The sequence below is a fragment of the Podarcis filfolensis genome (assembly GCF_964270895.1).
Source record: "Podarcis filfolensis genome assembly, chromosome: 13".
NCBI classification, from domain to species: domain Eukaryota; kingdom Metazoa; phylum Chordata; class Lepidosauria; order Squamata; family Lacertidae; genus Podarcis; species Podarcis filfolensis.
The window spans coordinates 12,637,114-12,651,473 of record NC_139615.1 but is presented as its reverse complement, the minus strand read 5'-3'; the positions used below and the strand labels follow the sequence as shown (position 1 = coordinate 12,651,473).

General features: G+C 41.9%; 3 protein-coding genes and 1 long non-coding RNA gene across 4 annotated transcripts; 3 read left to right on the top strand and 1 right to left on the bottom strand.

The window, feature by feature from the left end:
* Positions 1-1,769: 1,769 nt before the first annotated feature.
* On the bottom strand, positions 1,770-5,276 carry LOC310747210. Its single transcript, XR_014540901.1, has 3 exons — positions 5,157-5,276; positions 4,938-5,049; positions 1,770-1,901 (listed from the first exon to the last, which is right to left on the bottom strand). It is a non-coding gene; the product is annotated as an uncharacterized lncRNA (long non-coding RNA).
* LOC310747162 (olfactory receptor 4N2-like) lies at positions 3,606-4,520 on the top strand (the record flags this gene model as incomplete). The annotated part of the gene is made up of 1 exon (XM_083581516.1): positions 3,606-4,520. One exon carries the CDS (start codon positions 3,606-3,608, stop codon positions 4,518-4,520), a length of 915 nt encoding a protein of 304 aa, XP_083437642.1.
* A 1,276-nt stretch (positions 5,277-6,552) lies between the features above and the next one.
* On the top strand, positions 6,553-8,020 carry LOC310747139 (olfactory receptor 4N5-like). The gene has a single exon (XM_083581490.1). The coding sequence runs from the start codon at positions 7,021-7,023 to the stop codon at positions 7,969-7,971; it is 951 nt and encodes a 316-aa protein (XP_083437616.1). The 5' UTR covers positions 6,553-7,020; the 3' UTR covers positions 7,972-8,020.
* Positions 8,021-13,278: 5,258 nt separating this feature from the next.
* On the top strand, positions 13,279-14,220 carry LOC310747228 (olfactory receptor 4N2-like; the record flags this gene model as incomplete). Its single annotated transcript, XM_083581566.1, has 1 exon — positions 13,279-14,220. The coding sequence occupies one exon, from the start codon at positions 13,279-13,281 to the stop codon at positions 14,218-14,220; it is 942 nt and encodes a 313-aa protein (XP_083437692.1).
* Between the last annotated feature and the right edge of the window lie 140 nt (positions 14,221-14,360).

Below are 14,360 nucleotides of genomic sequence, written 5' to 3'. Positions count from 1 at the left end.
ATCTTGTTCTGGTTTTGGAATCAGGGTTATAAAGGCTTCCTTCCAGGTTTCAGGTGCTTTGTCCCCTCTTAATATCTTATTGCATACGTCCATCAATGGCTGAATAAGCCAGTCTTTCAAAGTTTTATAGTATTTTGCTGACAAACCGTCTGGCCCTGGTGTTTTACCAAGCTGCATCTGATTTATTGCATTCTCAACCTCTTGTTTTGTGATCAATCCGTTAAGTAGGATCTTTTTATTTTCAGGATTTTTTTTGCAATCCATGTACTTGGAGAAATTGCTCGATTTTACCATTATCTTCTTTTCCATTTTTATACAGTTGTTTATAGTATTTCTAAAAACATCTTCTTATCTCTGCAGGATTCTCCATAGACTTTCCTTCTAATACAATATTAGTAATAGTACTTTGTTTCTGTCTCTTTTTTAACTGCCAAGCCAGCAGTTTTCCACATTTATTTGCTGATTCAAAGTTTCTCTGTCTCATCATTTTTATTTTCCATTCTATTTCCTGATTTATAATCTGGGAGTATTAGATCTGTAGTGCTTTAATTTCCTTTTGAATCTGCTGATTCTTCGGATTAGATCTCAAGTTCTTCTCTTTATCTTTTAATTGAGACAGAATATTGTCTTTTTTCTCATTCTGTATCCTTTTCTTGATCAAATTTTGTTGTATAGGGAATCCTCTCATTACTGACTTACTTGCATCCCAAACGACTCTTATTTCCACCTCAGAATTAATATTTGTCTCAAAGTAATCCTTTAGAGGGATGCGGGTGGCGCTGTGGGTAAAACATCAGCCTAGGACTTGCCGATCGTATGGTCGGCGGTTCGAATCCCCGCGGCGGGGTGAGCTCCCGTCGTTCGGTCCCAGCTCCTGCCCACCTAGCAGTTCGAAAGCACCCTTAAGTGCAAGTAGATAAATAGGTACCGCTTTACAGCGGGAAGGTAAACGGTGTTTCTGTGTGCTGCACTGGTGCAGGCTCGCCAGAGCAGCTTCGTCACGCTGGCCACGTGACCCGGAAGTGTCTTCAGACGGCGCCAGCTCCCGGGCTCTAGAGTGAGATGAACGCACAACCCTAGAGTCAGTCACGACTGGCCCATACGGGCAGGGGTACCTTTACCTTTACCTTTAATCCTTTAGAGTCTTTTGGGCCTTCCTAATCATCTGCTCATTCCTCAATAAACCATCTTTCATTCTTCATCTGTAAGACCCTGCAGAGACAATTTTATTTCCAACAACACTGCATTATGATCTGAGCAGGTCAGTGTGGACAATACTGAGGCAGATTGACCTGTAGATCTGAGTCAGTACAAGGCAGATTCCCATATTTCTACACAGTCACTAAACTAGTCTGCTGCCATCAGGTACAATGGAGGAGGATACTCTCCCATTGCCATATTTGGATTTGATATTGAATATGTAAATAGATTCCCCCCCCCCATTTTTCCTATTTTTCTCTTTTTCTCTTTTCCCCTTTAAGAGTCGTTTCTTGATGTTTATTTTTTTGCGATGTTTGTTACTGAGAAAACTAATAAAAATGTTTAAAAAATAAAAAATAATCATTTAACAAAACTGTGTTATTACTACCCATAGTCCATAGCCATGTATGTATCATTCATGTACAAAAAAGGAGAGCTGTTATTTACTCTGTGTTGAGGTTTAATAAAAAAATGACAATTAAATGGGGAAGTGACTAGAAAATGGGGTTGTCAAATCTCATGCTGATTATCAATATCCTTGAAGCACCACTGAAATAAAAGAAATTGCTATCCTTTTTAATGAGGTCCTCTGGGATCAGTGGAAGGTGTTTCTTCTGGGCTCAGTATATCCTTGGATGCACTTCTTCCATAAGCAATATAAATATGAGGATGATGAAGATTTATTCTGCCAGAAGGGCTGTCTGCAAATTGAAAGGGAACAAAGGGTAAGTGTTTGTTTCATCTCTGCTCTTTTTTACATTGTCTTTTTACATGGCTTTAGTTTTCCTCCCTTGCTCCTCTATTGATCATTTGGTTCAATTTGGATACCAGTTGTCCTGCTTGCTGGCATCTGGTGGGCCACACTGAGAAGAAGATGCTGGGCTAGATGAGCCACTGGCCTGATCCTGCAGACCCTTCTTATGTTCCTATATTCCTTGCTAATCAATACTAAGGAAGCAAAGAGAACACGGAGGAGCCGTTTACCTTCCCACTGAGGTGGTACCTTTTTATCTACTTGCACTCTGATGTGCTTTTGAACTGCTAGGTTGGCAGGGGCAGGGACCAAGCAATGGGAGCTCACCCCATTGTGGGGATTCGAACTGCCGACCTTCTGATCGGCAACTCCTAGGCTCTGTGGTTTAACCCACAGCACCACCCGCGTCCCCTTTAAGGGGGTAGTCATTACTTTAAATGCAAAAAATTAGAAGGAATTTGTATTAAAATGCTGATTGATTTTGATTAGGGCTCTTTTTAAAACAAATATCAAGCTGATGTTGAAATGTGGGGAATGAAATTTAAAATTGGAAAAATGAGAAACCACAAAACTGAAAATGACAAAATATTCTGTGCCTAGTCCCTGAGCTCTGCAAGTATGGCCAGCGCTACCATTTATGCAAATTGAGGAAGCTGCTTCAAGTGGCAAATGCTGGATGGTGCGAAATGTGGAGGGCAGAACTGTGTGTTCCATATGGCCTGCCCTTTGCCTCCTGAGCTGGTTGTAGTTGATGTGTACTTGAGGATTCTCTGGTATCAAAGCAATGTTAAGCTGCCAGTTTTATCAGCAGCTGAGTGTGGTATTGTGGGGTGGGGGCACCATCTTATTCAGGCTTCCTCAACCTCGGCCCTCCAGATGTTTTTGACCTACAACTCCCATGATCCCTAGCTAGCAGGACCAGTGGTTAGGGATGATGGGAGTTGTAGTCTCAAAACATCTGGAGGGCTGAGGTTGAGGAAGCCAGATCTTATTCCTCATTTCAGGCAGCAAAAGGTTTTCAGTCAGATCTGATCATTCTATCATGGTCTTGAGAATCTCTGGGGTTGGAGGAAGGAAGGTATAGGGTCCAGAAGCAGCAGCAGCACTGAATCTCAGTCTTGTTATCCTTAGATTTGGGAAATGGGCCATAACTCAGTGGTAATCTGTTTTGCACTTCAGAAGGTCCCAGGCTCAATACATTTAGATAAGTGCAAGTTTCAAAGAATAGTTGTGTTGTGGTTTGTTTATTGTTCCTGAAAGTGCCAATGTGATCGATTTGGCTTTAACTGTACACTGAAATGAATTTCTCCTCTTCACTATCAGTGACATCATGTTCTAATTGCAGAGGAGTCCATGTGACTCATCTCCTGGGTTTGGTTTTCTGAACATATTTTAGCCATCCAGTCCAGCTGGACCACATATCACTGAGACATCTAACCCATACAGTGCTGTTAGGCAATCATCAATTCTCTGCGCAAAAGCCACAGAATCTGAATGTAACATGAACCCGTGAGCTATTTTGATCTGCTCCTGGCCAGCCTACCAATTGGTTGCATTTATAATAAGGTGTATAAATGGGGGCGGTGGGATTGCAATCATTTATTGTTTAACAATTCAGATATAATTGTTTTGCAGGACTACATCTGCAAGGATGGAAAATGGGAATCACACTGTAGTGAAAGAATTTGTTATCCAGGGGTTGTCACAGCTCTGGGAGATGCAGCTGTTCCTCTGTGTTCTTCTCCTGCTCTTCTACATCATCATCCTACCTGCAAACTTTGTCATCATTGTGACAATCTGTAAGGACCCCCATCTGGGATCCCCCATGTTTTTCTTCTTAGCCAACTTGGCCTTCTTGGACATCTGCTACAGCTGTGTCACCCCACCAAAGCTCATGGCTAACATATTCTCTGGACGCAGGACTATATCATACCTGGGATGTATCACTCAGATTTTTTTCATTCATTTTCTTGGTGCAGCTGAGATGTTCCTTCTCATTGCCATGGCCATTGACCGGTATGTGGCCATCTGCCAGCCACTGCGCTATGCTACTATGGTGACCCAAGTAGTCTGCTGGGGTATGCTGGTATGTTCATGGGTTGGAGGATTCCTGCACTCCATAATCCAGGTCATTCTCATCATCCCTCTGCCATTCTGTGGCCCCAATGAGCTTGACAACTACTTCTGTGATGTCACCCAGTTCATTAGTCTGGCTTGCACCAACACTTACACATTAGAATTTTTCATGTTTGTTAGCAGTGGCCTGGTAAGTGCTGCATGTTTCATCCTCCTCCTCATCTCTTATGGGGCCCTGCTTATAAAGGTGAGGACAAGCTCAAACCATGGAAAGAACAAAGCCTCCTCTACGTGCATCACCCACATCATCATCGCCTGCATTATGTTTGGTCCAGCCATCTACATCAACTGCCATCCCTTCCAGGACTATCCCTTTGACAAGGTGGTGGCCTTTTTCCACACCATGGTCTTCCCTCTGATGAATCCCATGATCTACACACTGAGGAACAAGGAGATAAAAGTTGCTATGTGGAAACTGATGAAGAAATAAAGAAATTAGTGATTTCACAATCAGTCCCTCTTCCCAAGATTCATGGGGCACAGGGTTCTCATGGATGTGTAGATCTTATGCAAATAGGGTAGACATCATCGCTTTCTGACACTCCAATGAATGTACATTGGGGAACATGGATACTGTTTCATGTTCCTTGGATGAACCATGGTATTAACATGACAAAAATCATATTAATATAAAATCATATATAAATATTTCCAAATAAAAAACACCCATTTTTCACTGAGAAAGCAAAACCTTTATATAAAAACAAAAACAAAATAAAAGCAATAGAACTCCTGGTGTTTTGGTCATTGTTCTCAAATATGTGTCTCCTTTGAGGAATGTAGCAGAAGAGAAAATCCATAGCCTGTGTACTGCCCCCAGAAAATCATCATGGCACCCCCACCTTACCATACTTTCCTAAGCATGTTTATGCAAATATATTTACTTCCCAATAAGTGTAGTTAGGATTGCAAAATGGGGTTGTCAGCCACAAGCTTCCAATCAACATCCTTGAAGTAGCCTTGAAGCATTGGAAATAAATGAAAAAGGAGTTTGGTTTATAATAAGGCCCTTGGGAGCCTGTGGAAGGGTTGTACCCAAGAGCCCAGCTTATCCTTTGATACACACCTCCTCACCTTCAGCTCTCCCAGGGCCAGAAGTAATATAGCTAGGGAGGATGAGCAGACCTGCCGCTGCCTCAAGGGCTGTCATACACTTGGTGGCAGCAGGGGGTAAGTGACAGCTACATCTTCACACTTCAGCCTTCTCTGTCTCCCATCATACCCCACCCTCCCTTCCTTCCTCCCTCCCTTCCTTCCTTCCTTCTGCAAGAAAGCAAGAGGAGCGATAAAAGAATAGGATGAGGGAGCTGAAGTGGCTGTATTCACTCCTTTAGCCACAAGGTCTTTTATGGGATGGGCAAGGTTCTGAATTTTCTCTGCTACCAATAGTGAAGTGGTACAGAGGCCACAGAGTCAATCCCTGGGTTCTCCAGGTAGGGAAGACTCCTGTCTAAAATCCTGGAGAGCAACTGCCAGTCAGTGCAGATAATACCAAGCTAGATAGACGAATGGTCTCACTCGGTATAAGACAGCCTCCTATGTTCTTTATGTTCCTATGTTCTTATGTTCTTTATCTAAACTGTTTTTCTCTCATTAGTAGTTTAAAAGGAAACATACATTCATTGTTTTCTATGTTGCAAAAGATAGTCTAAAACTTGCACCATTTTAATGAGAGAAGAACAATCATGCCTTTTCTCTTGGAGGGACCGAATTTCAGAAAAAGAAAGGTAATATTTTGAGGTCCCTCTTCTGGAAAACTCATGTGTTTGCATATTTTCTACTTCACGGGTCCATAATGTGGGTATCTGAGAGAGAACCTTTATGTGTGTGTGTATCTATTTCCTGTGATTATTCAGTCCCATTATTTATCCAGGCAAAGAATGATGGAAGCAAGCAGGCGCTCCTAAAGCAGGGAATAAATCTTCAGAGAACAACTTCTGTACTCTCTTAACTCCATTTAGGCACTATAAGCACAGGATCTCTCTAATCAAATATTTTTGCTCGTTCTCTCTACCCACTTCTGCCCACAGCTGGATATTTCTTATCTCTTCCTGATCTGATGGGTATCTAATTGAAAAGATGTATATATCTCATATATATATTGCCCAGAGGAGAGAGAGAATTTGTTACACACTGAACACTCAGCCTAAACTATTAGCACACCAGTAACCTAACAAGGAGGACATTAGTACCCAATCATAACATTATTTCTACTGTATTAAGTTGGGCAGCAAGTGAAAGAGCACTAAAATATGAAATGCACAGATGAGCCTTGAACTGATGCTTATTAAATAGAAATTCCACCACTCTATCTTTCTCATTTTTTTATTTCAGTCAATGACCAGTAGAGAATAACCCTCCTTGCAATTCTTTCACTAGAACAGGGAAGGAAAACCTGTGGTCCTTTTGGTGTTGCTGGGCTGCATCAAGGCCCAGACAGTATGGACAATGGTCCCAGATTATGTTGTTGGCATGTGGAGGTGAATGCTCAGCCGAAGCTGAACTGAATACTGAACCCCTCTTGGAGGAGCATGCTTTACCCCAGATATAATCACACTGAGACTCTGGGTTTAGGAAAACAAGGAAGCCAGTGTTTATTAGAGGAAATATATGTTTGGTAAAAAAAGAGATTACCAAGCTTTAGTCAAGAAAGTGCACCTATTCCTGGCACTTTGAAAACTATACCAGTATGATAAACTTCTTTTCATTTGAAATTGACTTTTCATTTGCCTTTTGAAAAAGCAATAGCTGGACAAGATACCCAAACGATAACTGGACCACTGGTTTCTTACAAATCAGCCAATCAATGGGCTGTATGCACTGTTTATATAACCTTGAGATGAAAGGGGGGAGAGGGGAAACCCACCTTGTAGATTTTTCCTGTTTAATATCTTCATCATTATTTGACTGCAGAGCTATGCACTCTAAAAATGGAACAATGGAACCATACAGTAGTGGAGATGGAACTGAACTATACAGTAGTGGCAGAGTTTGTTCTCCAGGGATTATCACAGAACTGGGAGCTGCAGCTGTTCCTCTGTTGTCTCCTCTTGCTCTTCTATGTCATCATCCTACCTGGGAACATCCTTATCATTGTGACCATTTTGAATTATTCCCATCTGGGATCCCCCATGTTTTTCTTCTTGGCCAATTTGGCTTTGATGGACATCTGCTACAGCTGTGTCACCCCTCCAAAGATGATAGCCAACGTCTTGGCTGGCTGCAGAACCATCTCCTACAGGGGCTGCATTGCGCAGCTTTTCTTCATTCATTTTCTGGGTGGGGCCGAGATCAACCTCCTTATTGCCATGGCTGTGGATCGGTATGTAGCCATCTGCCACCCACTGCACTATGCCACTGTGATGACCAGAGTGGTTTGCTGGATGTTAGTTGTAGGTTCATGGGCAGGAGGATTCATACATTCAATAATCCAGGTGATTCTCATCATACCACTTCCTTTCTGTGGCCCCAATGAACTGGACAATTTCTTTTGCGACATCACCCAGATCATCAAGCTATCTTGCACCAACACTTATGCATTAGAATTTGTCATGTTTGTTAACAGTGGTCTGGTCACTACTGGATGTTTCATCCTCCTCCTCATTTCATATGGGGCTTTGCTGGTCAAGGTGAGGACAGGCTCTGGTCAAGGGAAGAGCAAAGCCTCCTCTACGTGCATCACCCACATCATCATTGTCTTCATCATGTTTGGTCCGGCTATCTACATCTACTGCCGCCCCTTCCAAGATTTCCCCTTTGACAAGATAGTGGCTTTTTTCCACACTGTGGTCTTCCCTTTGATGAACCCCACGATCTACACACTAAGGAACAAGGAGATCAAAGTTGCTATGTGGAGACTGATGATGAAGTATAAAATTTAGGCAGATATCTGAAAGGAAAATAGAGTGTAGTGCTTCAGTGATCACTTTATGTTTTACTTTATCATCCCAGTTTCTTGGACTAATGTAGTAACACAGTAGTGTCTTTATAGTGAGTGCATATCATCAAAGGTAAATTTTAAGGTTTATTTGAAATGAAGTATTTCTATGAAATAAAGTGATATAAGTGAGTGAAATTGATTTTCAACACTGTAGTCTAATTAACTGTGTAGTAAAGCTAGCACATATTTTTTAATAACTTTGGAATAACTTGCCAAAACCAATCTTCATGCTGGAAAATGTTAGCTATTTTTGAGTCATTCAGATTTGTGCTGCAGTTTCACCCCCAAACCTTTGTAGTAAAATAGACTCCTTAAACAAAACTTGAAGATGAATCTTTACTTGTTAGGATGGCAACAACTGAACAAGCTGTATTATTTATATATTGAGTTGAATACAATTTATTTCTCTCCCTTGAGCCCAAGAGAGGGTTCTTCTTGGTCTTCTTGTTCCAAAAATACAGACTTTCATAGCAATGCATAAATCGTTAGTCCATTGCATGCCTGTCTTCATAATTTTTTCTGGACAGAGCCTGCTTGAAGTCTTCACACTCCCATGTTCTCAGGCAACAAAATGACAGCAAACACCCCCATCCTCACATTTCACACACACACACACACACACACTTTTTAAAGGCAGTTAACAAGTTAAAAAGGCAATACAATTTATGCTTTGTAAAATGCAGTACAAAACTAACAGGAAACACTTCAAGCACATTTGTTTCCTTCACATCTTCCTACTTACACACACTTCCAAGTGTTGGAAATGTTGAGAACATTCTCCTAATAATGATGAGTATTTGTAATAAGTTATCAACTTTTGTTCCAATCATTAGACATTCTAGGAATATTCAAGTGTAATCTATGGAGCAGAGGTGGGTATGTTGTGACCCTCAAGACATTGCTGGACTCCAACTCCCATCATTCCTGACCAATGGCCGTGCTGGCTGAAGCTGATGGGAGTTGGTGTCCAGTGACATATTTAGGGTTTATGTGCCCAAGCCTCCTATAGAGGAACCCTGTATTATTAAAATTGCACAGAAAACAAAAAAAAAAACTGATATATTTCTGTGCAATCCAAACTCATGATCTACCTATATTGAATGCCCTGATATTCTTTTACCATATAGCTGTGAGTTTGCATTTCTTAGTACAGAAAGTATTGATCTGATATGTAGAGATCTTTCTTATTCTAATTAATTCAAGATGGTTTCTGGAAGCTTCTCTGTGTGAAAGAAACAAGCAGAAGGTTCATGATGTTTGGATTATTCCTTCAGAGAAGCTGAACCTGGGTTTCACTTTCCTTTCTGTCTTTCTTTCCTTTTGGTGTGGTGTTCTGTACATAGTATACTTAGTGTTAAGGTTTAGACTTATTATAATTTATTATAAGTTTAAGTTAAGTCTGCTGCAACTAGAGTTCTTATGGACAGTGCCAGTCCTGAATGTATTGGATTTGTGACCATTGTGCTACTTTGCCTTCAATAGCAGTAAAGCTCTGCTGGATGAAATACAATTGCCTCTTGTCTATTTACTGGGAATCCTACAATTCTACAAGTTTTTACTCTGCTAACTATACATTGGAGTTCTGCTCTGGGTGATATTGAGTAGAATTTCATGACAATAGCCAGTCATATTTTACTATTTAACAGCACCACAAAGCCAAATTAGGCAACACTAATCTAAATAACCAATCACACAACTTCCCTGTAAGATATGGCTACATAAGATATGGCAATTAGAATAAGATCTGTTATTTGATTATTGATGTAAATCCCCAAAATGTATTTTTTATTGTTAAGTTTTTACCTCTATCTTCAGTACATTTTATTTTAATGCTTTGGCTAGTGGCTGATGCAAATAAAGATTCTTCTGATTCTACATGAACATGTTGCAGTGCCAGTTAATAACTGGCATTCTGTCAACGTGGAAAAGAGCAAATTTATTCACTGCTGATAAGAATCCAGGGCAGGCCTGACAGGATTTCAGAGCCCATCAAGCAAAAGCAGAGTCATCAAGAAAGGCAGGAGTCAAAGAGTGACAATCCAGCTAACAGTTGCAGTCAGTGCCGGATTTACGTATAAGCTAAACAAGCTATAGCTTAGGGTCCCACTCTCTTAGGGCCCTCAAAAAATGTAAAGGAAAAAAAACTGGATGTACATTTCCAAAATATAAGATAAAAAACAAATAAAATAAAACCTACATAGAGGAAAAGTGTTTTGTGTTGTGTATGGACCTATTAGGTCCATAAATTACCATATAGCATGTATTCAGCACACAAAAAACAGCAACAATTTGTTGTTGATAAAGGACAGCTAGACATATAAAGGGCCCCATTACCTTCAGTAGCTTAGGGTCTCATCAAACCAAAATCTGGCCCTGGTTGCAGTAAGCTGATCAAAAGTAGATGAGAGAAATTAACAGTAATGCAACAATCATGTCTACCAAAGGAAGAGATTGTTCGGATAAAATGCTATCACAATCATGTCAGCAAAGCCAGGGATTATTCAGTATCTAGTGTTGTTGAGCAAATGTTAACTCAGGGGTAGGAAACCTCTGTCCCATGGGTCAGTCTTGCCCCTCCCGGGAGTCCAAGATGACTCATGAGGCCATATTCTGCAAACCACACCCACCTGTCCATCATCTGATGTAATTGGGTGACATCACCTGATGGGTGGAACAGTGGGGTTCAATCCTGTTGGGGGTCTGCTTTGTCAGCATATTGCCTGAAGATTCAAAGGGCAGCACAAGCTGTTTGAAATCCCTGCTTTAAACAACCCCATGCTACTTCCGAACCTCCAAAAACTGATAATTTATAGGACTTCCAAACTTCCCTGCATTGTACTTTGAAGTCCTGGCAGCTGAAGCTCCAAAGCTGACTTTTTAATAAAGTTCTTGATGCTAACTTTTTAATAATGTCCTTGGGAGGCAATGGAAGGAGCTGCTCCTAAGGGCCCTGGATGTCCTTGAATAGGCAACTTCTTCTCCCCACTTTTGGCTCTCCTAGGGCCAGAAGCCATATAGCCATGGAGATGGATGAGGGAGCCTAGTGGTGCCTCAAGGACTGCTAGAAAATTAGGGAGGGCAATTGGGGACTGGTAAGAGGCAGCTTTCTCTCAATTCTACAGCCCTTTCCTTATCCTTGGTCTTCTGCAGCTCTTCTTACCCCTTCTTCTCCTTCTCACTTGTTGTTGTTTAGTCGTTTAGTAGTGTCTGACTCTTCGTGACCCCATGGACCAGAGCACGCCAGGCACTCCTGTCTTCCCCTGGCTCCCCCAGTTTGGTCAAACTCATGCTGGTAGCTTCAAGAACACTATCCAACCATCTCGTCCTCTGTCGTCCCCTTCTCCCTCCTTCTCACTAGTCACAACTAAAGAGGAAGGAAAGTAGGTTGGGCCACTGGCGGAGGAATGAGGTAAACTGATTATTATTTTTTTTGCTCCATTCTTTCTGCCACTGTAGCCCTTCAAGGAACAGGCACCAGTGGCGTAGCGTGGGGGGTGCAGGGGGGGCCGGCCGCACCGGGCACAACATCTGGGGTTAGGGCAAATCCACGGGTTAGGGGGCGCAAATCCACGGGTTAGGGGGCGCAAATTACTTGCCTTGCCCCGGGTGCTGACAACCCACGCTACGCCACTGACAGGCACATTCCCTTCTGGACAAGGACTTTCTGGACAAGCACCCACAACACTTTCACCCATACAGTATATGAGTATTGGCACCTCGTTTTTAAACAAAAGAAAGCATAGATATTGGGGGGGGGATACTTGCATAAATATGAAAAGTGGGAGAAATACATAGAAAAATGTGTACAATGTACTTTTTTTAAGGAGAGTTCACATACTGGTGTGGAAATTGGGGGAATGAATTTAATACTGGTGAAATAAGCATCAGAGAAAGAAAAATCAACAGATCTATCCATTTCTAGGTTACCCAGAGCATAAGCATACAAGAGTGAAGATCTGATCAGGAAGGAAACTAGGGATCATTTTCTTCCCTTATAATGAGGAGCCCATTGGCTGTTGTTAGGTTGTATTGATGCAGGGTGTCTAAGAGCTGAACTGTCCTTGTTTCAAATGCTAGATTTGCTAAGTTATGCCATAGAGATCCTTGTGCTGTAGTTCCTATTGACTGAAATAACACACTTGTTTCTGGCTGAAATCACTACTAAGAAGGTTTGAATTCCACTAAGAGCTTGCCTCTTGCTTTGCCATTTCTGTGGACAGGAATCACACATGGGTGCTGGAATCACACAAGAGTGATCCTGACCTGCTGTATTTATGAGCTAAAGCTGCAGAGACCAAATGGATCGACATGAGCCTTTTTCCTGCTCCCTGCTGCTTGGAGTACTGCAACACACCCAATTTTGGGGGGAATTGATCAGCGCTTCTTGCTGGCACTTGCTGGAATGGTATAACTTGCAACACTCTCAACTTTTGCACCTGGGTGGAGCACACAAAAGAATAATCAACCGCACCACTGGAGTACCTGTGAGTAAGGCCAAGGAACACACTCTTTCATTACCACATCTAGACCTTGAGAGGAAGTGGGAACGTTTGAAGTGGGTGGCAACTTTGTGGTTTTGTCTATGTTAATTTATGTTTTTGTCTGTGTTACTAGTGTCTTGCTGCCATCACTTGCTGATTCATATAAATAGTGTTGTTTGACAATACACAAACATGATCAGGTTTAAGAATTAAGAGCACTTATGATGGAGCTTTGAGGAAGGTGAGGGCTCATTTGCAGAGAGGAGAATAGAGGAAAAGAGCATATAGTTTATGGACCCCACATTAGCTAACCTTTGCTCTTCCTGATGTTTCTGAACTACAACTCCTGTCCTTCACTAACAAAATGGCTGATGGAAGTTGCAGACTAACAACATATGGAGGACCACAGGTTCCCTAACCCTGATCTAATGATCCAAACTCTCTCCATTTTTTAAATATGTTCTAGAGTTATAAGAAGCATAAGATTTTGGAAGTTCTAAAACAGATTGTACAGGTCTCCTTATCTGCCAACTCACCCCTTCCTTTTATATAAATGACATCCCACAGAGATGTACCACACCATCTACACTTCTCTGTGCAAAATTGAGTTGATCCAGACACAGCTTAGAAGGTTCATCTTTTCCTGGCCAGCGTACTAACTGGCTGCATGTAGAGGAATGGATACAAGTGAGGGGGAGGGAATTCTGTGATTGTTTTCTATTTAATGTCTTCATCACTGTTCCACTTCAAGGCTATAATCTGCAAGGATGGAAAATGGAACTCATACAGTAGTGGTCGAGTTTGTTCTCCAGGAAATATCAGAGATCTGGTTGGTGCAACTGTTTCTCTGTACCCTACTCCTGCTCTTCTATGCCATCATCCTACCTGGAAATGTCCTCATCATTATGACAATTAGGCATGACCCCCATTTGGGATCCCCCATGTTTTTCTTCTTGGCCAACCTGGCCTTCATGGACATCTGCTACAGCTGTGTCACAACTCCGAAGATCATAGCCAACTTCTTGGCTGGCTGCAGAACCATCTCCTACAGAGACTGCATGGCTCAGCTTTTTTTCATTCATTTCCTCGGTGGGGCAGAGACCATTCTCCTTATTTCCATGGCTGTGGATCGCTATGTGGCCATCTGCCACCCAATGCACTATGTCACTGTGGTGACCAGGGTGGTTTGCTGGGCTATGCTGGTGTGTGCATGGGCTGCAGGTTTCATACACTCCATGATCCAGGTCATTCTCATTGCCCCACTGCCTTTTTGTGGCCCCAATGAGTTGGACAACTTCTTTTGTGACATAACCCAGATCATCAAGCTGGCTTGCACCAACACTAATACATTAGAGTTTGTCATGTTTGTTAACAGTGGTCTGGTCACTACTGGATGTTTCATCCTCCTCCTCATTTCATATGTGGCCCTCCTTGTCAAGGTGAGGAAGGGCTCAAGCCAAGGGAAGAACAAAGCCTCCTCTACATGCATGACCCACATCATCATTATCTTCATTATGTTTGGCCCAGCTATCTATATCTATTGTCATCCTTTCCAGGACCACCCGTTTGACAAGGTGGTGGCCTTTTTCCACACTGTGATCTTCCCTGTGATGAACCCCATGATCTACACACTGAGGAACAGGGAGATCAAAGTTGCTATGTGGAAACTGCTGAAAAAAATTCAAAATTTCCAGACAAGTGAAAGATAACTATGGCATAGCATTGCAATACTTGCTTTTATTCTTATGCTTCCTTGCACTTAATCATTATTCATTAGATTTCTTACACACCCTTTGCTTAGTGAATTCCAGACACGACAGTAAATTAACAGTACATATTTTGAAGAGCA